Genomic DNA, 26,781 nt, shown 5'->3' on the forward strand with positions numbered 1-26,781 from the left:
ATTCTAAAAACGTTGTGGGAAAAAAGCCACATCTTTTCCAAATAGATGCATCCATTAAATCTGACTGAGCTTGAGTTGTTTTGCAAAAGAAAATGGTCAAAAACAGGGAAGCTTTCCAAAAGCTTTAGAGCTTTTACTGAAGCCAAAGGTGCTGCTGCAATGAAAGATGAATGTAAATGAACACCAGTTCTTAAGATGAAATCAAAAAATGATTGAAAAAGTTTTTTTTTTTTAAGTGAAAAAGTGCCTGCAGGCTGGTTGCACACTTAGCTGAAGGCTTTGGGATGACAGCCTTGTGACAAAAAGTGAAAAACCAATTCTATACAAGAAAAACATAAAGCAAAGGATTAAATTGTGATCCTGAAAAAAAAGCTTTTGAAATTTATTAAAGATTTAACATTTTTCCGCAGTACATAACAGTACATACCAAGCTGTCATTTGGAAAAACAAAACGAAATACTCCTGAACAAACTTCTGATAAGATGATGAAGCTCAAACCAGAACGTAACTTCATTGAAAAACACCAACAAACGGATCGCCAGAAGGGCGAACCTCTAGTGACCTCTAGTGGTGAGTCTAAGGAAGTGACAGAAACGTCCAGATTTTGTTTTTCCATTAAAAGATGTGCAGCCGGGGTAAAAAGATTGCTAAAACCGAAATATTTTGGTCAAGATACTTTCTCATTTTACATTTGATTTAAAAAAAAAAAAAGGTTGGAAAAGAAAAGCTTTGGGAAGAACCGTCATGGTCACAGTTCTACCATCAGTGACTTGCAAAAATGTCCACGCAGCTTAAACTTTTACACATTTTTTTCACTAAATATTCTCAGTTATGACTCACACACAAGAAATATTTTTGGAAGAAATTTATTGGCACAGTTCTAGCAGCAATGTGTCCCTGTTTATTTTCGACGTTGGTCTCATAACATTGCGGTAAAATTCCTCTCATGCAACAGTAACCTTTAACAAACACAAAAACTGTAAGTTTTGACACATTGAGCTCAGTTGAAATGATTGTCAGCACAACAGAGTAAAGTGCATCTGCACAAAACACAGAAATCAATACTTATGTTATTTTTTTTGCTGCTTTTTGGCTACATTTTCAATGACTTACTTTGACAAAGTGTGACTATGAACAGAATATTGCATTATATGGCCTTAAATGGAATTCAATTTAAAGTAGAAAATATATATTAATAGGCTTTAAATGCAAACACAGCTGTACTCAGTGCTCAGTGTTGTTACAATGCTAATTATGATGCTGGTGGGGGGGAGATGCCACGTAAGTGAAATACTGTACTGTTCTGCCTTTTTACAGATAAATATGTTAAATACATTCTGCTGAAGATTTACCGCCACCGACTTAAAAAGACAAACGCTAGCCAGATCGACCCGCTCTCCGTGTCAGTAGAAAGCCGGGTTCGTGTGCTCGATGATGCAGCGGCGGCAGTGGCGCCGGACGAAGCGCAGAGCTTCTGGTGACACCTCGCAGTCCTGAACGTTGAGAAGCTGCAGCTCGCAGCAGTTAGCCGCCAGAGCTTTGAGCCCTCTGCCCGTCACGCTCTCGCAGGCCCGCAGGCTCACCCGCCTCAGGCCTTGGCAGTACATGGCCAGCTGCTCCAGCCCGCTGTCCGACACCAGTGGGCATTTCCCCACGTCCAGAGATTTCAGTTTGGGGCAACTCCTGGCCAGGTGGCCCAGACCGTGATCCGTCAGCCCCTCGCAGCCCCTTGCGTTCAGGTAGCGCAGTCTGGGGCAGTAGCGGGCCACGTAGCGGACGCCCACATCCGTGATTCGGGTGCAGTGGGCTACGCTCAGGTAGCGCAGGCAGCCCTCCAGGCGGGCCACCTCACGCAGGCCGAAATCCCCCACCAGGCGGCAGTCACTGAGACTCAGCTCCCGTATCGACGGGCAGTGGAGAGCGAGGTGGCGCAGGGCTTCGTCTGTCAGTCTGCTGCAGCGGCGCAGATACAGGTGAGTGAGGCGAGGGCAGTGGGAGGCGATAGTTCGTAAGCCCTCGTCCTCGAGCGAAAAGCAATCGGTCATGTCCAGGAAGTGGATGGAGATCTGCTGGCCGTGCATGGGGGACAGCTGGAGTGAGGCCTCCTGGGTAAGGCTGATGCAGGTCACCTTGGAGCAACCTGGTCAAAAAAAAAAAAAAAAACTCAAGTGAGATAGACTGCAAGTTGTCGTTTTCAGCGAAGATGATTCTTAATACAGAACATGCCTTGGGATGAACTACGCACCACAATAGAAAATGTCTGAGGGAGTTCCACAGGGATCTACTTTCAACACTAGTTTATTTTGTCATTTTAAAAATGACTTGTATCCTTTAAACTTGATGAAACAAAAATTTAGAGACTTGTAAAAAAAAAAAAAAAAATTAAATGAATAAAAAGAAATAATTCAAAACGAATCAAATGAATCTTTAAAAATGCAGTCATCTGCTGATGACAGTCATTTTTCCCTTAGGAAATGATTTGAGCGAACCGTATAAGTTTTGAAGTCTGCTTAGTGGCCAACAGTGGGATTGCACCCTAAATGAATGTACATTGACACATTTTCCTTTCTGTAAAAATGAGTTTGAAAAACTCACAATGACCATAACGAGGAAATACCAAGGTGTGATTACTTTTTCCCTATGAAATGTGTTCTTGCTTTATGATTTGGATGTCGCCAAAACGTAATGCTTATTGTTTGTTTCATGACTGGTGACTATATGATGTTTTTATGACGTAAAGCACTTTGAACTGCCTTGGTGCTGAAATGAGCTACACAAATAAACTTTTTTTTTTATAAATTGTGGTTTAATTAATTAGATTTTAACTGCTATTTCTTTTTCAAACCAAGCAGTTAGTGCATGCTGGCGTCACTATGCGTGCATTTGCTTTTATTTTCTCTGGCTTTCAACTGCAGCTTTCCTCGAGCACACAGACTCGGTGGTGATACGGCGGAAGGAACCCAAACTTTGATGTTGATTTTATTTCAAAGTCTCGTCTATAGCTCTATTCATCCGGAAAGCATGACTGGGAAACTTGAAAAAGACTTTATTCTTTGAAGATGCCCACTTGATCCACCACAGAATAAATTAAACTGATGCTTGGAAGTTATTTTTTAACAGAATGGGTCTGCGGGTTTTTGTCTCGGGTCACTTAACATTCAAACTGAGTCAGGAGGGAATCTCATAAAGGCTGCTAAGGACCGAGGGAATCATCACAGCAACCAAAAATTATGAGATGTGGCTTTATTTTACAGGTTTGCCACATGGGGGCGCCAGAGAGTTTGGTAAGTTTTGTTATATTTCAACAGAGAAGTTTAATATTCAGTCAGAAGTGGAATACATCATCAGCTTCTGATTGTTTTTCCTCCAGTCAAACTCACTCAGTGTGAAAGTGTTTGCTTCCACTGTGCTAATTTAGTGGTGCAAACGCTCCCACCTGTACAACCAACATCGTTCCGAGTCGACGTTATTTGTGTCACTTCCTTAATGAAAGCAGCAGACTCGTTGCTCATGTTGAAGAAGCCTCTGCTTTCAGTTAAAGAAAGCCTTTCTTCTCCCACAGGGGGACTGGAGGTTGGCAGAGCTGCTCCTGCACCTCTAATGCTTTTACCAGCTTTGCAAAAAATAAGTGAAAACCAGCGACTGGAGATAAATCCACACATGTGTACAACATAAGGAAGCAGCCACTTCTTAATTTAACCTGAATGGAATGATTGGGGCTCCAGGCCAAGTCGCTCCTTCACTAAATTGTGCTCCCATTTTCACCCACTTGTTGCCAGTTTGGCTCCTCCGACTTCCGTCTCACACCAGTAAACATGTCAGTTCATACCTCTGCCCTTACCTGATGCATATCATTTTGTTAATGTTTGTAGATGAGTATTTTCATGAATTATGGAGGTGCAAAGTAATGAAATTGCTCAAATGTCACGAATAACTGAATTTACTTATGTTGAGTTTTGCAGGCTTGGCACCGTACAACGTTTTCAGACATTTTTGGCCAGTTGATAGTCTAGAAACACTTATAGAAGCCTATTTTAGTAGGGGAAACACCAAATATACCTTTATATGCATTGATACACACGTTAGAAACAGTCTTAGCATATATATGTTTTGGATACGCTCTACAATAACATCCATAAACAGGTAAATCCAGTGTAACTGATGAATGAGGCAATGTCTGCAAGGTAGTTGAGAGTGAAGTCGAGCTGTGGTCTTTCACATGCGATCTTTCGTATATTCTGCAGAATAGATCAAGCATACTCTAACAATTCAAGCAGCGCCTTTAAGTTACAAACATCTGCCGTTTGATTCTATTTTCTTTTGTGTTTGTCTTCTTACCTGAGAGGTCCAGGTGTTCCAGGTTGGGGCAGCGGGACACCACCTCAAACACGGCATCATTTGAGATGTTATAGCAGCCGGCGACCTCCAGGCGTCGCAGCTCCGGACAGCACTGGGCCAGGATGTGCAGGCTGCGGTCGGTGAGCCTCTTGCAGCCGTTGACCACCACTGTCTCCAAAGTCAGGCACACATTGGGGGTGTCCTGGCACAGCCTGTGGGTCAGGACTCGGATGGCACGGTCAGCATGCAGCAGCTCTCCCGTGAGCCGGATGGTGCTCCACAGCCGGGGATCCCACGCCAGGTTGTACCAGCGGCGGCACACGCGAGCGCATCGGCAGAGCTGGTTGGTTGGGAGGTGGGAGAAGATCTGCAGGAGGGTGTGGTCGGGGAGCAGGTTGATAGGGGCATAGTGGTGGGATTTGGACTGTCTGGAGCGGGAGTGGACACCAGGCTGAGGGTGGATCACGGCCACCGTCTCAGTGTGGGCGGAAGAAGAGGATGAAGAGTTTGTCTCGTTGCCATTACTTGAAAGGGCGGGAGAGGAGAGGGAGGAGGACTTGGACGGTAAGATCAGACCTGGGCTGGGGGTGCTTAGTGTTCTGGTGCTCGTCTCCAAACCTGAGAAGAAGAAAGGCAGAAGAAGATGAATAATAGCAAATTTGTAAAGTTACTACCTGCTGTACAAATCTTTAGATCTTAAAGTCTTGGCATTATTTTTCTCATTTGGATTTAGCTCTGGACTAAGGAATATGCTTCGGCTATGTTGATATTGCAGGCCCTAACTCATTTTTCCCTACAATTGTTCTGTGTTTGCTCTGCTGATCTTTTCCTGCAACTAATTGATACAAATCTGTGATTCTCCTCAACATTGAACACTAACCCCAATATGGCTGGTTGGCCAAGATTTTTATCTTTATATAAAAAGGCTTTAAACATGATACGTCATAAGAATAATCACTGCAGCAAAACCTTTTCGATTAATGGTCATAAGTGACAATTAAACAGCTTCAAGATTTACTATAGTGACCAAATTGACTCTGTAGAATATTGATGAATTTCTGAAATCTGTGGCCATGTTTTCTGTTTTTGACATGTTGATTTGCACACGCGAGTCTTCACGCCACCTGATGAAAGAGTCAATGAGTGGACAACGGCTGCTCTCATTGCCTCAGAGAAAACTGACAATTACTGAGTCATCCACATATTTTATGACGAAGCGATCGTTGAAAGCGCTCTGACACATATTTGTATACAATATGAACAACAGGGCTGAGAGTACACACCCTTTAGATTGAGTCAGTTCAATGAGATGCATTGTCAATAAAACAGTGCAAGGAAACATATTAACCTTAATACCCCAAGGTCTGCCTGGAAACCACACCCAAGAATTTTTGATTGGCTAATATCGTTTTTTAATCTCATTTAAGTACACGTCACACAGACTGAAAACAGAAAAGCAAATGTTTTGCATAATGTTGTATTATGATGAAGCACACTGAACCTTTTAATATTTTAAATATTCAAACAGATTAGTGAAACAACATCTTATTTACTGTTTTTTTTTCCTTTCCTATTCCCACTCCTTACCCCGACTCAATACCATGTGACAGTTTGACAGGTCATTTGTCAAAACTGGATCAAAATTGCAAGTACGTGTGATTAAATACATCTTGAAAGTACTTGTAGTGAAAAAAGTACCACAAGGATAAAAAACATCCCCAAGCAACAGAGACCAGACCATCGCACCACCTCCACGTTTGACTTTCAAGATAATGTTTTCTTTTCTGAAATGCCGTTTTAGTTGCACTTAAGATACAAAATGACACACACACTTTTGTCTCATCAGTCCACGAAAAGGTTTTCCAAATCTCTCGAGGATCATTAAGATGTTTGCAGTTATATTCATGTTCTTGTTGGTCAGCTGTTGTTTTTACCTTCAAAGAACAGTTCGCCAATCAAACGCTGACCTTAAATGGGGCAAGTTAACCCTGCAGTGGAGTAGGTGTTGTTCTGTGGGTTCTCTTGTGACCTCTTGGATGAGTCAGCGGTGTGTAATCTTGGTAGGACGGCCACTCCTGATAAGGTCCACCACTGTTCAAGCAGGCCCTGTTTAAGTGATTTGAAGGACTGAACAACATTCTTACAGAATCTTTGAATTACAGCCACAGTTTCTGCTTACACCATCAGCCTTGTTTTCTTTGACTAATCCAACTTCATCCAACCCACAGATGACATCACACCAGCTTAGTAATAAATAGTGATCAATGGTCAAGAATTTTTATGCAATTAAAAGGAGAGAGAATTAATATACCTTGGAAATACATTGAAAATTCGACTGCCAACAAGACGTTAGTAAGGAATAAGACATTTTTAAAAGAATAAATTATTTCTTCAACGTTTCTGTGTTTGAAGTGGCAAACTTTCACAGTAAAGGCATCTTACATGTAATGCAGTTTCTGCGGATCTCATTATCACGTTTTAGGACCTTTGAAATAAAAAACAAATCAAATTATACACCAGGAGTAAACCTGCTGAAGCACTGGCTGGCAGGGAGTCTCCATCAGATAAGCTGAGTGGCTTCAAAGCATCAGAAGCGTTTGCTGCTAACGTGCGGTCGGCCCTGTGCACAGGTCGAGGTCTTCCCAGTCTGAAATATTATGCTTCGATTGCGCGTAGATGCAGCAGTAATGAGCGATCGCTAGATCCCATCGCTGTAGCTGCAGACGACAAAATCCTTCTTCCGCCAAAGCCTCCGACCTGATCGCCCAGATTCTTCTCCATTAAGCCGAGACGCTGTGCAAACTCCTCTCATGCATCCTGATATTCATCATTTATATCTCAACCTTCACTCTACGGGCGTTTTGGCAAAAATAATGAGGTGATTAATCTTCTTGTATGAGCTATTGAGGTTATGCTGGGATTTTTTTTTTCCAAAAACCCATCCTCAGAAAGGATTTACAGAGTGTTAGAACTGCTAAGGTTTTTATAACAACACTGAAAAAAATGAAACTGTGGAGCAATATTATTGGAAAAAATTACTTTGACGCAAGAGAAAAATGAGCTACTTCCAAACAAATGTCAGAAAAACTTTCTGATTCATGAAGAAATCACCCCAGTTTTCAGCTCCTGGTATTCTAAAACCCAGATGTTACACATTTTCAGTCTGTTAATGTAACTATTGCCTCTATATAGCTATTAGGTAGAGTGCATTTATGCAGCAAAACCATTAACCTGTTACATAATTCAAAATCAGTAGAAATTGCTTCAGAGGGGGCAATCAAAATGCCACTCTTGTAAAACTCACCAAAAAGGTTTTACCACAGTCACACAATGCCACGGTCCTCCCTCATGCACAATCCTCTTTCACTGCATCTGGATGCAGCTTCGGAACAGAAAATTACACCTCACTAGAACAATGCTTCCACCAGAAACACAGAAGCTTGCATAAAGTATTCATAGCCTTTATGCAGGGCATGTAGTTTCACTGCATGCAAAAGATGTTTTTAATCATTATATCTTATAATGTCATTTTCTCATCGAAAACATACTTCCAGTTTTGCTTTGATTCTTTCATGCACATTTGAGAAATCCTTTAATCTCCCATGGCAACCATCCAACTGTGCAAAAACGGCTGGGTGGACCTAGCTCCGCCCTGGGGGCGTGTCTGCAGTTTCCAAACTTTTGAGCTTCTGCCTCACAGAGCAGACCTCCCTCGTTACTCTCCCACTCAGCTCCTTCAGACTAGCCAGCAGCAATTAGCACACCCCTGGTGGAACTGCTGAACTCTTTATAGGAGCTGCTTCTCAGTGAAAGATGGTAAAAATAATGTTAAACAGTTAAAACAGGAGCTATGTTGGTTTGACCTCTGAAGGCGGAGTTTCAGAAAGACCAAGAATTTCTTAAAGAGACAGAGGTCCAATTTCAAGGCTTTCAATTACTGTTTAAGTCATATTTGATATATGTAATGTTTGATTTTCTGAAACTTTTAACTGAGACGAAAAAGTAAAAAAAAATGGAAGACATCTATCATGGCTAGGACTAAGTTGATAAATGTTCGCCGTTGGACCTACAGTCAGCTGTTTACACACCGGATGTCGACATAAATGACAAATGTGCGCCATCCTGTCCTTTACGTGGATCCGTGAGCCGGGTCTGACAGCCAGGCGGTGGCGCCGCCCTCGCAGATCTCTATTCCAGACCGGTGTCTCAGTCGGCCTCCTGGCTCTGGGCTCTGATGACATCCACAGACTCTGTAGCATGTTGTCTGATTCACGACTATGCTAGAAAAAGAAAAAAAAAAACGCCATTCCTGTGCTGACTCGCAAACAAACTGAGGTGAAACAAAGATCGGAAATTGGAAAATCGCAGCGTTTTCATGCATCACATTTCTGCAGGTGGTCTGTTAATGATTAAGTTCAATTTCCCTGAGGTCATCTGGCTTATTTTGGCAAATACATATTTTAAACAATAATAAATTTTTTAAGCTTCATGCAGAAGACTTTAATGGGCTGATGTCATTACAAACAAATCCTCCATTGTGAAGTTCACACAGCTGTTCAAATATATCCTGACAGTAATGGCACTGCAGTTTTTATATGCAGAGTTTCAAAATTGTAATGGCTTCGTCTTTTATTACGTCGTGTTTGTCAAGACATGAAAAAGAATCACAGGCTGCAGAGAAATGCTCCAGAAATTGGGGGAACTCTGTTAGTTTTTAAGGTTAACAGGCCTAATTTCAATCAACAGCATTAAAAATACATTAAAGCAAAAACATCGGATCTAAACAACCTTTGAGTCATTAGTTCCTGATGGATGAGGCGCAGCTCTGCTCGGTTCCAAGCTGAAGTAATGCTGTAGATCCTGTATGCAAAACATCTGCAGCTGCCTAAAGAGCAACTTCCAGTTGGTGTGATTACATGTGTGACTGATCAAAGGGCGGCTTCAGCTTTTTGCATTTGCAGGGACAGTAATCACACCAACCACTCTGGGGTACAGATGAGTAAAGTTGGCTTCGCCTTTGTGTGGACGCTCTGGGATTGTTAATCTGACTCCAGTTGATGGGACTTTTCAGTGTTTCACGAACCTTTTCCTGACATTTTACTGACAACGGTCAGTATAATTGTCAGTTTAAGTTTACAGGTCCATAAGTGCCACGATAATGAAAAGTAAAACTGCCTGGAAGACGAGTTGTCGATGGATTTGTTTCTCAGTTTATATTTTACACTAAAAGTGGAAAAAGTTTAGAAATTATTTATCATGTTTTCTATGAAAATACATTTTCTTCAGGTTTGCTCCCAATGTATTGAAAATGGTGCCACATATCCAATATTTCCTTTAGTATTAATATTGAGTTTATTATATGAATTCCACACTGCATGTGCAAACAAGAAGAAAAATGTCAGTGATTAGGCAACAAAGGACTCCATATTCCTGTAAAATATCTGCATTTGTAAACTTATAACCTATTGCTACCTTGGAACACGGCGGTGGCAGCATCATGTTGTTGGGATCAATAGCTGGTCAGGGAGTGAAGCTAAATACAGGACAGAAAACCTAAAATAAGCTGAAAAAAAGCATAAAACCAAGGTAAAGATTCACCTTTGAACTATAAACACACATCCAGAGCTGAAATGATTATTTTCCTTACATGTTTGCTTAGCATTACCTAATCAATAAAACCCTATAAAATATAATAAAGTTGTGGTGTTACTATGAACAAATGTGGACTAGTTATACAAGACAATGTAACCAAAATCTGTACAAAAAACACTTATGGCTTACGTAGGTGTGGCTACAAAATCCCAAAAACATCTTCTGATTTCTAATCTTGACAAAAGGGAAACCTGAAAATTAAACATTCACTCCACATTCTCAGCATCAAAGGTTAAGCTTTCAGTTGCTGCAAAAAAAAAAAGGGGTCTTTGAATGAGCTAACCAAGAGTGTCAGGTTTTATATCTGTGTATCATTACCCCAACAAATACCACGCAGCTGTTCAACTCTTTCTTGAAGGCGCTGCAAGTGCAGCTGGTGGACGACTCAGCTTGGTTTCGGAAATCAGAGGAGAACAGTGGAACATCTGGTCTTTACCCGGGATGAAGAACAACTGAGCTCTGGTGAAGTGAAAGGAAATCTCATGCGTTCTGAATGCACACATAGCCACAGCAAGGCATACTTGGCTGAAAGCGTTCGCCGCTAATGTGCGATCTGTGTCGATGCACCAGGATCTCATTAACATTAACTTAGCCGTGGTTCTGAGGCACATCTGGATGGTCCTTTCATACTAGAAGTTCAATGTAAATCAATCAGTGGAATCACTAAAGAGCCAAGAGGCCTCAGATGTACAGAGCGATGTGGTTTTAATGATAAAAACCTAAATAATTTAAAAAAAGAAAGAATAAAAGAGCAGGTTTAAGGCATGGGACTTTTAAAGAGAAAACTGGGCAAGAGAGAAGATAAATTGGAAAAAAAAGAGTCTGCAGACTTTACCAGAGATGGAGACAAGTGCAACGGAACGGTCAGTCCAGACTTTGGTCATAAACCAGAGCCAGGGGGATTCTACTCAGAATCTTTCAGCGCGTCGAGGCCCTACTAAGACCCCGTCTGGAGCTCCAAGGATTATTACTACTGCATCTGGCAGAATGGACCTATCTATTACCTCGGTGCCATTACCGCTCTGCAAGGTTCCTTAGGGCCCTCGAGGGCCAGGAATGTAAAGGAATCAGGTGGATCCTCCAAAACGCAAACCCTCATTTTCAGGAAAAGCAGAAAGCTACAGGCGTTGGATTTAACTAAACCAAACACAAATGATTTATCAGCACTGTTACATGCTCCAGTTTTATTTCAAACCAAACATCTGAGAAAAAAAAACTGCTGGGATGAAAAACATCTGGGTCTGTCTCGGGTTTTATTGAATACATGGAAGTTGATATTAGCGTACAGTGTGGCGGCTTGGCTATCAGCACTACAGGAAGCGCAGACGGCACTGCACGACCTGGAAAACAATGGGACCTGCTAGTTCCTTCACAATGTGCACACTTGGGCAGGAAACAGACCTCTTCTCACCGAGAAAGCCTCCCTGTTGCGCTTTTACTTAAAGGCGGCAGCGTTTCTCACAGTCTCAAGACACTGCGCTAAAGCAGATTTGCAGAAACCACAAAGTTTTCTTTTTTCCACAGTGCAACTTGTTTCCAACTTGAGCTCTTTAAAACTCTCCATACTCAGCTTTCACCTCTTTTCATCAATCCATTTTTGTGTTGTCTGTCCACCCCACATTTCCAACACACATATGGAAGAAGCAAGTAATTTGGCATCATTCAAAAAAAAAAAAAAGGAGCAGGCTTTTTGGGAAATTATGTCATTCCTAAACGTTTGTTCAAATGGAATGCCAAAGACGAAGGTTGACGAAGTTGGGAGGAGGAGTAAAGATCACAGTGTGCCTCTCTGTGCAGTTCATTCATGTTGGTGGAGTTGCGTGACGAGGTTTAGAGCGAGGAGGAAAGTCATGTTGAATGATGAAGGATGGAAATGTGGCTACACATGGCACCCAGAAGAACTCCTCACCAAGCAGGAATGGGAAAAGGGAAACTGGGCCCAAACGCTTGATTTGGTGATGATGAGTAGCAAATGTTGTGATCTTATGTGGTTAAAGCAACAAAAAATGGGGGAAGGGTTCCAACATTTGGGGCTCTAAAGTCCTGACAAAAAGGATTCAGTCTAAATAAGAGTTATTATGGTCCTTTTTGTAGTTCTATAGCTCATCCTGGAACTCCTTTTGGACAGATTTGTGTTGCTCTGAGTCCTTTTCATTTTGAGCAGCCCTTTATGAAACCTCACGATACTTATGAGCTACGTTAAATCTGTGGAAAGGCTGACCCTGTGGAAGCTAAGCATTTTACACGGCACAGTCAACTCACTGACCTTGAATGGATAAAGGGAGAGTCTGTGGAAATCCTTCACCAGAACATCCCAAAGACTCTCAACTGGACAAAGCTCTGAACTCTGGGGTGAAAGTAACGTCTCCTGATCCCTGAACTACTGTTTTAGTGAATCCAAGCATCTTGGAATATCACTGTGTCATCAGCAAAGAAATAATTCATTGATGGAATAACCTGGTCATTCAGGTAGTCAGTTGACCTCATAGTGCTGCTGAACTTTGACATGAGCAACTGCAGCAGCCCCAGATCCTTGCACTTCCCCCACAGGATGCTGCAGTAGACAATAGGCATGTTGGGTGGATCATTTCATCCGTCTCTCTTCTTACCCTGACACCCTGATTTAAGAAGATAAATCTGGATGACCTTCATGACCTTCTTACATTATTCTAGTCCAATCTTTCATTTACAAATTGTAGCCTTTCTCGTTTAGCTTCACTGAAAGTGAGTAAGGACCCATCAAATTTGAGGTGTGGAATTCAAAAAAGTGCCAGAAATATTTTTTAAAAAATAAGGTTTTGGAGTTAGAACAGGACAATTTCTTCTCGAAAATGTATGCTTGAATTTATGGAACAAAAACTTCCCAATGCAACTGGAACGAATATGTCATCAAGGCATTCTTGCATTAGTTTGGTGTGGAGTGCTTCAGATGGGAGGACTTAAAAAACAGAAATAAAACCCATGTCAATATTGTTTTCTAGATAATAGGGGTTATGTTTGTTTGACTGCATGGCCCTGGAGTTATATCTGCATCGAGATGGTTTGTATTCTAATAGTATTATGAGAGGTGTGCCTAATCGGGTCCTTTCCTTGTGAAACACCAATCCTCCATTGTAACAACATTCATCTGTCTGTGTTTATTCTTTAATCTGTCACCATGCAAAACAGAAAGCCATCCAAGACTCCCTGAGGAATTATAAAAACTGCTTCTCATTTTTGTGCTGTTGCCGATTCAACCACAGCCGATACATCCAGGCTTACGTAATGACACACACCACAAAATGAGACGAAGAGAGCCTAATGTGTTGGTTCAGCTGGTCCATAACTGTGGTCATGCTGCCACTTAAACGTCCCAAAGACCCAGGTGGATTACATCAAAAACATAACAACCCGAGCCAAGATCTTACAGGAAGCAAAGCCAGGTGGTGTCGCTGCCAAATCCTGTCAAACGTGTTCCCGGCGAGAAAACGTAACGCTTTTGCAAAAATTTCAAACACTCTCAAAACTACAGGGTCCGCATTCTCTGCCTGTCAAAAATAGAGGATGGGAAGACTGAGCAGTAATCAGCGAAGAGTTACGAGACAGAGAGATCTGCTCTCTGCGCTGGTGTATCTCTCCTTCGCCTCCTCCTTTTTCTGGAAATCTGCTTGCAATTGTTTTGCATTTTTTTCACTCTCGTTCTGAGCTTTTTTGCTTCGATTTCCTGGCTGTAGCAGGCCGAAAGAAAAAGGAGGAGGAGTGAGGACAGCTGATGGAGAAAACGTGAAGAAAGCAGCACCGAATGTTTTTCTCCTCTGTGTTCTTTACATGGACAAGTCCCAGAAGCAAAACCTTTACACTTCCAATGAAACTTGCTGTAAATTCACAAGACAGCTTCAGCTACTGCTTGATTCAAAATGCTCTGAAGTGGAAAAATAATAATAATAATAACCATTTCTAAGCATAAAAAAATTCAAAGCAACTCAAGTTAGTATTTGCTCTGTAAGGTGAGAAGCTCAAACATCCAAAGAAACAGATGCATCCACACTTAAACAAACTTCTCTGTTTGGATGCAAACAGAGCAGAGCTCCGGTGGAGCAACAGAGCAACTCCGACTCAAATCGCCTCTCTACAGTAAAAAAAAGAAATGTCCCAGTGGCAATGACACACACGCAAACATCTCTCTGTAAGGAGCATTTTAGCCTTGGCGCAGCAAAAGTCAACAGTGAAACACTATATATCTGGCTGAGCAAACACGAGTAAACAGTTCGTCAGTACTCGAGGTTAGTTTATGGGTAAAGTGTGACGGATTTGTTGTTCCTGGAAGGTTGTTAGAAATTGAACATGTTGTAAGAAGGGAGTTTTCATAGCAGAGCTGTTTAGACTTCACTTCTGACCTTTACACTGCCTTCAACACATCACTGTGGGGGTGTTAGGAGGCTTTATTTTCATACATATTTCACACTGAAGCATGAGTCTGTCACTTATAATTATTTATGTGATTTTACGTTATTTTAACAGATGAGGAAAATCGCGCTGATGATGTGAAACTGTAATGGAAATGTCAAGGGATTCTGGTTTATTACCATTTTTTGATGACTGATAGTTCTTGACTGTGCACCTTTAATAATTAAAGATTATAATCTTTCCTGGAGTTATTTGGATCACAGAGCCTGTATTTGTGTGTTACTTCGATTATGTATGCTTCAGGCGGGAAGTTGGTGCCAAAATCAGAGCATATTGTTGACGCTGCAAAATTTTACCTTTCTTTTTTTTTCACAATTCACTGGTGTTTATGTTTTGGGTTTCATTTGGGTTTGTGTTTTCATCATTTGTGGGTTTATAATTGCAATAAGGGTCTTGCCACATTTAAGTGTTACTCTCATTAGGGTTTTGCCATTGGCATTCATTGCTTTGTGTTCATGTTCTTAGTTTATTCCTATTTTCTATTCTTTGTGCATTTAGACTTAGTTCTCATAGATTATGTCGTTCTTTTCCTCCAGTTTATAGTTGGAGTCTCACTTCACCTCCCTTCTGTTAATTAGTCGCTCTTACTGAGTTTCCCAGCTTTTTGGGGCATAAAAATTTATGTTTTATTTTAGTGAATGGTGAGAGTTTTTGAGCAGTTTTCACAATTAGTACTTTACTGGTGAGCTTGGAATGGCCTTCCCTGAAGCCCAAAAAAAGAATAAAACAGTTACAGAAACTGAATGCATGGTTGGAGTTTATGATTGAGGGATGCTGACTCCCTGTTGCTCCCAGACTCAAAAGATGACAGACAAGTAACGTGACTCACGACAGACGGATACTGAACATGACTTGTCGGCATAATGATAATATTTCACAAAGTATATTTAATTATTTTAGAATGAGCATTTATGAGACCAAATTAGAGACTTCAAAGCAAATTTTATTAGTGATGTTGATGTACATTTTACTTTGTTTACATCTTATTAACCCTTTCATGCATGAATTATGATCCTTTGTGTCAGGATTTTTTTTTTTTTCAATTTTTTTTATTTTTTAGGTGATCAATTGTAATTTTCTCCAAATACAAAGTTATTTGAAAAATACATCAGCGGTATTGTTCTTTAGGGGTTACCTGATGTCACAATATTTTTTTTTTTTACCTGCAAGAGTCGTCTACAGTAGAAGGAGGGACCGGGTCGGTCGGCATGCTTTTTTTGTCTGTCGGCCATATTGGATTTAACAAAAATCATTTCTTGCATTTGCAGCTGCTGGCCAGTAGTTGATATGACGCATCAGTATCCACTTCAGTGGTCTGTGTGCATTTATAACATAAAAATCCACAAGAAGCACAAGAAAATGGCTTTTAGACAGCTGCCCACTGTAGCGACCGCTATGCATGAAAGGGTTAAAAATTCATAACATCCACAATAAATTAAAACCTGTGCATTCAAATACTGTTTAAAAATGAATCAAAGTTATTTGTTGCATTATTGATTCTCCTGGACCAAAACAAACAAAGACAAAACAAGCTCAATGGACGAGCGTATGCAAACATCTGACCTCTACTCTATCTAAGTCTGTGCAGACCCGTATGGCTCGGTCGGGGTTGTAGGGAAGCTTTTCCGTGTCGCCGTTATCACTGCTTCTTTGGTCCTTGACTCCAGAGAGGAAGTGGGCCTGTCCATTGTTCCCTCTGCTTCCCACCTTCCTGGTGCCACAGCAGACAGTTGAAGAAACTGACCTCGAACTTCTCCTCTGAGGTGCCCAACACCCACACCGGGTCTGTGTTACATCAGTGTTTGAAATTTAAACAAAATCTCCAGCTGACACAAAACCGCCTACAAATGTCAAACCACACAGCCTCCTGTCGGGCTCCCACTTTGTCTGGGCCGCATTCCTCAGGTACCCCGACTTGGACAAATCCCGGAGGCCCAGCTAGGGTCTAAGTGTAACCCCTGCTGAGAAATACTCAATTTCATCCCAAAGGAGGGATTTACTGTCCAGCACTGTGCCTGTTGAGTCTGCAGCTAATAGAAAGCTAAACTAGGTCAGGCTACCACAAACTTGCCTAAATAATAACTGAAAGCAGAATTGCACAGCTCCCGGCCCGACACGGTTTGTTTTCAACAGAAGAGTGAGTGCAGCTTCCTCATGCTGATTTTCTGGGAATGCATGCAGGATTGGTGAAAGACAACAGGCAGGCAGTGCCCTGGTTCTCATTACCTGACTGATATTAACGCAGGCCAATAACTTAGCACTGTGGTTTTTGTTGAGTCTTAAAGAAAATCTTTCCTTCAAATTATTGCCATGGAATAGATTATTTTTAACAGAAAAATGAAAACTGATGCTCTCCCTAACAGCGCCTCTGGTTGGAGTCCTAGACACAGTGGCAACTAAAGCTATATCCTCTAAAGGCAAAGAAAATTACTAATATATTGAAGAAGGTAAAATTGAATTTGAACTTCTAGGATTACTTGTGGCCGCACGCTGTTAATACCAGACTGCTATTTCACTCGGTAATTAGATAAACTTCACAAAATAGACACCACAAGTCCAAGTCTGCTTCCCCTCACCACTCAGAATCGTAATATTCTCAAAATGTCAATGAATATCTGCTGGAATGTGAATATGTCTCCAAAAGAACTGCAACGCGGTTCCAAGGAATAAATTTGTGATTTTAAAAAAGATATTGGCAGTTTTTGGCCGACAGGCACAAACTGGTGTAATATTTTGGTAGTGGTAATTTTGAGCTTAAACAGCATGGTGTCCAAGTGAGAAAACAAAAACTAGAATTAAAATAGAAGCAAAGTACGCCCTGGACAAATGCCAGTACAAAAACAAACTGCTACTACATCTGGTGTTGGAACTTATCACTGAGGATGTTTTCATTCTCAGTCAAAATACCACTTTACATTTCTGATTGTGTCCCTCTTTCTTTTTCTTGTTAGCAACAAATGGTTTACCTCAACCGGAGGTTCTGCAGGAAAGTATGTAGCTTTAACAAAGATTTAGTTATAAAAATCTGTTAAGTTCTGAAAGCATCACCAAAAACATGCAGAGCTGTGTGACTTTTACTAAAGATACATGTGGCTCTAAGTGCTATGCTAAATAATGCATATTTGGGAATATTTAGTGAGTGAACTATTAAAATAGACGGTTATAAGTGTTTTTAAAGAGGGTCTCAAATATTTGTGGATGTTAACTGTTCAAGGACAGCTGTTGCCCCCGACCCCCACGAATACCAGGATGCCACTCCACACATACACAGATGACTGATGGCTTGCATTGCATGCAATGGGTCAAGGAAGTTCTCTTCCATGTGTTGCACTAGCAGAGAAAAAACCTGCACACTCTGTGATGCCAGTAAAACATTTTACACTGCAGAAAATTTTTTGCAAATGTTTAAAACAGAGTTGTTTATCATGAATCAGAAACCAGTCGATGCCTGCTGGCCAATAAACAAAAGACCTGTGGCTGTAGCTGTAGCAGGGCCAGCTTGAGCTGGAGAAATTAGAAATGTTTCTCTTTATCGGATTACTGATTTGTTTGCTTTAACGGAATATTTTAGAATCACTTGTTGTTTCTGAGACGCCTGACATGTGTGGTTCCAGTTCAGTTAAATACAGTGGCAGCAGAAAAAAGAAGAGTCTCATTAAATCGTGATGCTTGATGCTGAGATAAAAAAAAAAAAAAGGCAAACCGAATCAGAGCAGCGGCGGCCGTAGAACAGCTCTGGGACGGTATGAATACTCCCAGTGTGCGGTGGGGAAACAGCCCAGACTGCTTCCTGATTAGTTTAGTGGACCACAGGACTGTGTGGGCCAGAGCTGCCTGATCTGCCACTGCAAGCGAGTATCCATACAGGGGTCTGCACGGCCTGTGTGCGCTCGGTGTGTGCGTGTCTTTCTAAGGAGGGGGGATTTGACTGTGGCTGTGGCGGTTGTAGACCATGTAATTACTCCCACTTAGCATGGAGAAAAAAATAACAATTTCAGTCAAAACACAGTTGAGAATTATGGTTTGGACGTAGTTGTCTACGGTCTGTTACTCACTCAGCCCGTATCTGCACAGGTTGTGCTCAGAGGAGACATATTCGGGACAATTATACAACTGTTTCCTGAAGCTCCTTTAGGTGGAAAGAGCCGAATGAGTCAGCGCTTCCAGACGAGCCGGACCCGCGGCAATAATCGGATTCTGCTCGCTCTGAATCGTAAAGGTTAAACGGGTGAATTAGCCTCTCACATCTAGCGTAAAACTCAAAACAGCCAACGCGTCGTGCGTTTGCCAGGGATTTTCTTCCTCTTCGGTCCGTAACTTCTGCTCCCTGACAAACACCTTGTGTCTTTCTGCCGAGCGGCGGTTATAAACACAGGCTCTAGCTCCTATTTGTTTTTGAGTGGGCAGCGCCAAACCACAGGAATATTACGTTCACCATTGCCAGAGCAAATTTGAGATTGGTGACGACAATGGCTGACAGCAGCCGGGTGAGTGTGCTCTCTGTATGAGCACGAAGGGAGCAAAACAGGCAATGAGTCACGGCTCAGCCGGAAGAAACTGCACCAAGCTTTCAATCAGAACCGATCAGCGACTTTGAGTTTTGAAACTTAATGCCTCGTAATGACATGTTTGTTACAAATAAACTGAATTTTTTTCACAGTTTGTCAAGTTAAAACCGCAAATGTTTAAGGATTTATGTGGTATACAAACAAAGATTATGAGTTAGGATCAATTTTTTTTACAAGCAAAAATCTCAAAAGATTTGATCCATCCTTGTTTACTTCAGTTCCCCGAATTACAATTCATCCACGTAACCTCAGAGATGTACTAGAAAACATTAATACACAAAGAAACACAAAGGAGGAAGGGATAAAGTCATAACTTTGAGCAGGTGTCGTTTTGCCATACAACTGTCCAGAATGAAAATCAATATTATCTTCATGAATGAAAATTGGAAGTAAAGGAGCCTTTACAGCAAATATTCCATAATATTTGACACAGCACAGATGTATCTGTAGTGAATGCAGTAAGGAATAGATAATGTTGGTTGTAAATGTAAGCCTACAAATAGAAAAGGACTTTAGTGAAGTGGAAAGAAAACTTTATTTTACAAAACTCAAAAAAAAAAAAAAGAAAAACTGAAAAGTGTTGCCAACATTGTGTTCTGCCCCCTTTAATCTGACTCCACCAAATAAAATGGTGGTGGGAATTTTGACTATGTAAAAGAAGAGCAAACATGCTCAATGTAAGAACAGGGCACCTTATTTTCACTGAGTTGAGATATCACTGCTCAAAAAACGTTTTTATATTCTTGGGACTGAATCGGTGACTTTGCCCATCAGCAGTGTGACTTTGGCATCGCTGCTCTGCTGAGGGCGTCGGCTTTTACCCACTAAAAGAGAAAGTATGAACACCAGAACCCAGGATTCAAACAGGAGCAGAAGATATTTCGTCAGTAGCAGGGCACAACTTTTTACTCTGAGAGTAAAAACAAGGGATCAAATGTGTTCACCCTGAACACATACCTTAGCTTTTGTGAAACACAGTGGTGGTAGCGCCATGCTTCGAGGAAGCTGTTCATAAATATGCACCACCAAAAAAAAAAAAAAACAACTGAATTTTGTGGTTGTAACGCAACAAGACTTGCAAAAGATTAAGGGGTTTTAATTCTTTTCCAAGGCAATCTGTGGTTTGGCATTTTGTTGGGGTAAGCAAACAGAAAATTATGAAGAGAAAAGAGGGAACCAGAGACCTAACCGAGTGAAGTTTAAGTTCCTCAACCTCATATTTACTCTCTAGACTGTCTTCATCTTTACAACAACAAAGAGAAAACCTCTCCTGCAACCGTGCGCCTCCCTCCCTCCCGCCCTGCTGGGCAGCACTTTGAGCCTGATACAACCTCAGTTTAGATAAGCATTCTTTCACTATGAGGAGCCAGAAGTGTGTGTATTTTTTTCCTCCATCTTCTGAAACATTTTCTTGGTTCTGATGGGAGCTGGAACCAGGGAACACACAGGTTTCTGTCCCAAAAAAGGCAGTGCGCGAGGAGGAGGAGAGAGAAGAAGAGGAGGAAAAAGGGAGGGCAGTTTGGTTAATGAGCACCAGATGCCTTACCTTCAGTGGTAGCCACATTCTTCAGAGCCTTAGTTGGTGTGTGATCGGTGCTTGAGCTTATGTCAGAGGAGATGCTTGAGCTCCCTTTACCTGCAGAAATGAAAAACAAATGGACTTCAGCTTGACAGCTGGGGGGACAAGTAGACCTTTTCAGATTTATGCATCACTAATCTGAGGAAATCTGTGCCCAACAGTTGCTGAAAATGATTGTTTTTTTTTTTTCTGTAAGAAAACTTTTCAAGTGCATCAGAGATAATTCCACTTGTTTGACAACCTTAGTACAATTCAAGTGTAAGGAAACCAGAAAAGCCATCAGTCTCTGCTTTTATGACATTTATGTTGCTCAGTTGAGGATAAATATCTCCGCTTGGCACATGCACAAAGTCTGGGCTGCTCTGTTTGACTAAGTATCTGGTTTTTGGTTTTCTTATTCGGAGGAGGAACTAAGTCCACTGCAACCTCTCCCCAGTCTTCATTTCCACACAGGACGATTGAGGAAACGCTCCAGAGGAAGACAAAAGCATTTAATAAATGACTGCAGCTCTTCCGCAGCATATTTCTTAAGTCATGGTCTCGTCTCTAAACTGCCACATCAAAGCAGTTTCATTGAGTTTACATGGATTCCTAAGTCTTCCTGCATGAGTTATGTTTGTCTTTATAGGTACTTGGTTTAAATTTCTTTATAACGACTGTAGAAGTTATGGACAAAGGGATATCACTATGAAAGAGTGCCTCTGCTGCTGGAGTGCTGGCTGCAGGCTGCTCTTTGCATGCTTGGAAATGTTGCATTTGGCGTTTCGTTCCTTTGTCGGGATATAAAAGCAGCTCCGTGGCCTTCGGTGCGCACGGCCGGCTGGAGAGGTGTTTGCAAGAAGCGATGCCCAAAGAACAGTCACTTCCATGAAATAAACTCTTCCTGAAAGCAGTAGTAATTTGAAGGGCGCAGAAGAATGTTAAAAGCACATTACGACTAATAGAGCTCACAAGAAATGGACACAAAAGACACAGCAAAATGTAGAAGAAGAATGCAAATGCCTACATATGAAACAAACGCTCCCCAAAAACACTTCAGGCTGAGAAAAAATTTAATTTAGTGTTTTGTTTGGCTGTCTTGTTTTTTTTGTGTTTTTTTTTGGTTAGGGGGCAAAAAAAAAAAAAGTTTTGGAAAAGGTTCTGCTTGTTTCCTTGTGGATGGTTTGCTGCATACTTGTAACCAGTGTGTAATTAATTGTGGAGATAGACTTGAAAACAGATGTGGACCGAAGCCCTGAAGAATTCTCCTCTTGTAAATAAGAAGCACGGCTCTTGTGGATTTCGAAGCAGAAATTATACTTCTGTAGAATAATTAAAGCAAAGGATTTTAAAATGTAAAAGTTTAATATTCGGACAAGACAAAGACGGAGCCGTCTGGCCACAGTGAGAAGAAGAAGAACGAGGTTTTTCAACATCATACTGTACTGATGCTCAAGTATTTTGGTGGCAGTATCATGCTGAGGGGGAGGCCATGCCAGCATGATGGCAGATAAATGGTTTTCCTGTGATAGTGAGTTGTTTCTAGATTATCAGCACATTTAGCAGCATGTTCACGAGGATGACTGACAGCATTATGACCTCCTGGCTCTGGTTGGTTGTTTTTGGTGGGGAGTGGTGCATTTCTTCAGACGGCAATAATATTTCAGGGAGGAGGTGGAGGAGTTGGATCTTTTCACAGACTATCTGTCGCATACTGCCACAACATGGCGAAGGTTTGAACAAATATGTAAAAAAAAACATATTTTTTTAAAATAAAAGTTATGTACTGCAGCTTTAAATCACATGGGGACTCGTGGACACCAGAGCAAAGACTTTTATCTGCAAATGGAGAAAACTTGGAACAGAGGTGGACCTTAACAAGAGCAGTTAGCCCCGCAGGTCTCCCTTGGGTTAAGGGATCACTTACGGTCAGTGACCATGATTCCAAAAGGTTGGGCAAAAATGGTATGAATCCATATTTAAATCATTTCCAGGGTTAGAGTTAGAGTCTTGTGAACCCAATAGAACCAAGAAGAGGCGACAAAGTGACAGAGAAGACAAGGGGTTTGTAAACATGATGAAAAAAATACATATCTGTAAATAACTGAATTCAGTTGATAGCTTCTAACTTGAAGTTAAAAATCTAAACTACTTACGTCGTTTTAACCTGAAGTTAACATTTACCCCTAAATGTTAAACCATTACGCTGGATATAACCAAGTTTGGGTTATATCCACTGCACCAGCCATGAATTAGCCAGTTTTTCCTTGATGGGCTCAGGCTGATCACTGATAGATTAAATAAAAACCTGTGATCTATTCATTAAACGCATCAAACAAAAAACCAGCAGCTTGTATTTTGATGCACCTCCGAGTTGTATTAAGATCAGATAAAGTACAATAAACCACAAAAATGTCTACTGAAGAGTAAACTAATGCTGTTCCTAATATAAAATGGTGCCTACATCATTTTTTGGTGAAGTACTATTAGAATACATTTTTAAATTGTCTCCTCAGTTAAACAAGGATCTCAGTTACATTGTTAATCTATTTATTTGATATTGAATACATGCAAAGGTTTGGTTTAATGGCATTTTCAAGCAAAATCCCTTCTGCGGAGCTAAAGGAGCAACTTCAACTCAATTAGAGAAGCCGCTGGTGAAGCTTAACATGATAAAATCAAAGGTGGAGAAGGACCACATGTTTTGCTTTTTTAAATCACGAGGTTCAGGCATTTCTCTGCACTTATTGACTTTGGAAGAGAGCTCATTGGAATGTTATTTATACAAACATCACTGCTCTGGGACCAGAAATAATGCATTTGGCTGCACTGGACAGCCACTTTAATATTATACGCCCAAAATGTTAGTAAAATGTTATTTATGGTAATAAAGATGACACGGACTGTCCATCTGAGCTGATATTCCAGGATTATTAAAGCCACATGGTAGAGATGTAATCATCTTATGGTATGAGGGACAACAGATGACAGCGATGTGATAAAAATGAAGTTGAGTCAAGTTCAGTCTGAGTTTATCTTACATTTCTGCAGATTAAAAAAGTCATATGGATTGGACAGCTGATATATATATATGTATATATATATATGTATGTATATATATATATATATATATATATATATATATATATATATATATATATATATATATATATATATATATATATATATATATATATATATATATATTTCCAAAGATGTTTTAAATTTTGAGTTTACTTTCAAACATTTGATGATAATTACTTTTTTGCTTATATCTCCTATCCTAGCTCTAATTTTTGATGCTCCACACATCACCACGTTTATGATAATAATCAGCTGCAGGAATCCTCTTATCACAAAACTAATAAACATAAAGATGGCTTTCCGTCATAAGTTATTCTGCAAGAGACTGCATGCTTTCAAAGTTTACGTAAAACTAAAAAAAAGAAGGCTGAGGAAAGTCTTATTCTGCTTATTTCATTTTTAGAAGAGTTTAGAGGGAATCATCTGAAAGTGGGTTAGTCCAATTGTTGTTAATCAAATGAACTAAACTGATAATCAGCAAATGTGTCAAAAGCAGAAGGTTGTTTATAGATCTGGAGGACACAGATCTGTCTCATCAAACTGACCAAAGTGAAGATATCTGACCATAATTCAACGGTTGGAGAAAACCTTTCACAGTTTAGCTCACCGACACCTAATACCAGATGTTACATAGGATAGCATGTTACATAACAAATACTACTTGTTTAAAAGGATTGAGAGTTCAGTTCCAAAGTGTAGGTGCTTGGGCACAGTGAACACCTCCATATTTGGAGGAAACCACACAAAACACATCAGCACAGAGGCTTAAACACAGTGGTGAAGTGGTGCTGATTTGAGCTTATTTTGCCATCACTGAAGCATGTGAGTAAAATACCTACCTGACAGTCACAGTTTGCCTGAATTTGAGTCATGGAAACACTGAAGAAAAGTAAAGAGTGGGGAAACCTTCCTCCACAACGACGGGAGAGGCTGATAAAGACACGCTAAAATGCGAAAACTTTGAGATAGCCGTTGCCCGAGGCGGATCTACAAGATCCAAGATCCACAGTTTTGTCATCTCCAAGTTCGTTTTGCTGCATAGCAACAGTGCTATTAACTGCACCACCATGCAGCCCGTAAAACAGGGCTGTCCAAACGTTTTGTCAAAAATCATCGGGCCAAAAGTACTCATGGGCCAAGAAAAAAAACTGGATAAAAACGGAAGTCGAGCAAATACAGCAGCCTGGTATTCATTTCTAGTAGAAAAGGGGTTATTCATTGCATAGATCCCAAACTAAAAATGATTTTGCACATTTGCTGTATTTTAGGCTCAGTTGAAGAAAATTATCTTAGGTTTAAAAACAGGATTTGTGTACCTTTCTTTCAAAACGCCAGCTATATTTGGACAAGTTTAATAAATTAATTAAAAGCTATTCTGGGTGCAGCAAAATGGGCTTTGCAGTAACAGTCTCTGGATATGTGTGGTTCTATTTGTTAGAAGTTTGGTTGAAAAAGAAAAAAAGACATTTTGTTGTTCTTAACATTTTCCATTGTAATAATAATTTTACCCTGAGTAAAAATAAACTTCAACAATTTTGCATCATTCTTGAACTGAAGTTGGGGCCACACTAGATGCACTGTGGCCAACAGATTTAATTTTAGAGTAATTTTAGAGCCTGCTCACGTTTTTCCCCTATAACATAAAAAAACCCCAGTATTATGCATAAAATGGCTTCCAAGTCTTAAGATTGGGAAGGAAAATCTCAGAAACTGTTTCTTGTCAAGATAAGGTGCCCAAACCACAATATTTTGTCTCCATATCTATCTTCAGTTAACCAGCAAGAGAAGGCCTTTTCCTTTTAAAACAAAAAGGGCCATAAATTACAGCAGTTGTGTTGACAGATGACTACGTTGCCCTGCCAAGGCAGCTAATTATGTGAGGTGATACTGAATTTGAACTCAAGTTATCACAGCCAGTGTCTGCAACACTCAGTTGTTTAGTTTCACTTCATAAAGACGAATGCAAACTGATTTTAATTGGGTCAAAAATAGAAATAAGATGAAGAGGAGTTCATTTATTTAGGTAAAGTTGCGTTGATGTTCAACACGTTTTACATTTAAAAATGAGGAGATACAACCAGCAGATGTCACTCTGGGTTTTTTTTTTTTTTTTTTAGACTTTATAAAAATGTTGCATGTAATAAAATAGCCGTTAGAGGTCGAAAAACACCAAGAAAACTAAGGATGTCTGAAGAGAGAGAAAAAAAGCTCCAACTCAACCAACCCTGCGTGGTCTTCTATTTTTAGTTTACTACGGGACAAAACACGCACATAACGGGATTTTCATACCAACTGCGCCGAGAATCACATACGAAATCAACAGATTCGACATGAAGCGTGATTAGAAGTTATCATGGCTTCACTTACCCTCGCTTCCATACTGTTTTCCATTGTTCGCACCCATTTTAAAGAATACATAATCTACGAGCAGGCACTCGGGTTTATCAGGCTGAACTCCAGAGGAAAACACAAAGGAGGCAGGCTGCTTTAAAGCTGAAGTTTGCTGTTGCCGTTAGATCCGACTTCAAATAGTTAATCCAGATGTTGAACTGAGGACGGCGGAGCATTGCGCAAAAAAAACAAAAAAAACTCGAGAGTCCAGATTTGGTGCGTTTTGCAGCGTTGCAGACTCTAAATCCGAACATCCGCAGACAAAAGTCTTGATTCCAGAGGAGGTCCAAGGAAAACTTTTTTTTCCCTTTTTTTTCTGAGAAGTTCCCCCTTAAATGGTAAGCAGCTGTTTATCAGGATGAGTGGAGAGTCCAGACAGGCTTTGTGAGGACGCGCAGATCCCGTCCACTGGTTTGGGATTTAAAGAGACCGCAGACCAAGAGCTTTTCTTCTCCCCCCCCCCCTCCGCCACACTTTTAGGATTTTCTTAAAATAGGCTAAGAATGCGACCTTAAAATAGTTACAGTTCTATATATTGCATACACAGTTCTAGTCAATAATTTCCACCTACAGATGTGTTTGATAGGAGTAATGTGACTCCCTGCCCAGGGCGAAAAGAATGAGGGTACGGCACAAGTATAAGAAAATTATAAAGTTATTACAGTTTGTGTCCAGTTAAAAGAGAGTGGGCACTCCTTTGTGTGTGCATCTATTACACATCTGCCCTGCGTTCATCAACGAAAT

At 40.7% G+C, this 26,781-nt stretch overlaps 1 protein-coding gene across 1 annotated transcript; it reads right to left on the reverse strand.

The window, feature by feature from the left end:
- Positions 1-850: 850 nt before the first annotated feature.
- Positions 851-26,472, reverse strand: LOC106912787 (F-box/LRR-repeat protein 7). The gene is made up of 4 exons (XM_014979572.2): positions 26,014-26,472; positions 20,551-20,640; positions 4,339-4,956; positions 851-2,140 (listed from the first exon to the last, which is right to left on the reverse strand). The coding sequence occupies exons 1-4, from the start codon at positions 26,048-26,050 to the stop codon at positions 1,404-1,406; spliced, it is 1,482 nt and encodes a 493-aa protein (XP_014835058.2). The 5' UTR covers positions 26,051-26,472; the 3' UTR covers positions 851-1,403.
- Positions 26,473-26,781: the final 309 nt, after the last annotated feature.

Source organism: Poecilia mexicana, unplaced genomic scaffold (assembly GCF_051168715.1).
Source record: "Poecilia mexicana isolate PSO_F unplaced genomic scaffold, ASM5116871v1 scaffold_20, whole genome shotgun sequence".
NCBI lineage: Eukaryota > Metazoa > Chordata > Actinopteri > Cyprinodontiformes > Poeciliidae > Poecilia > Poecilia mexicana.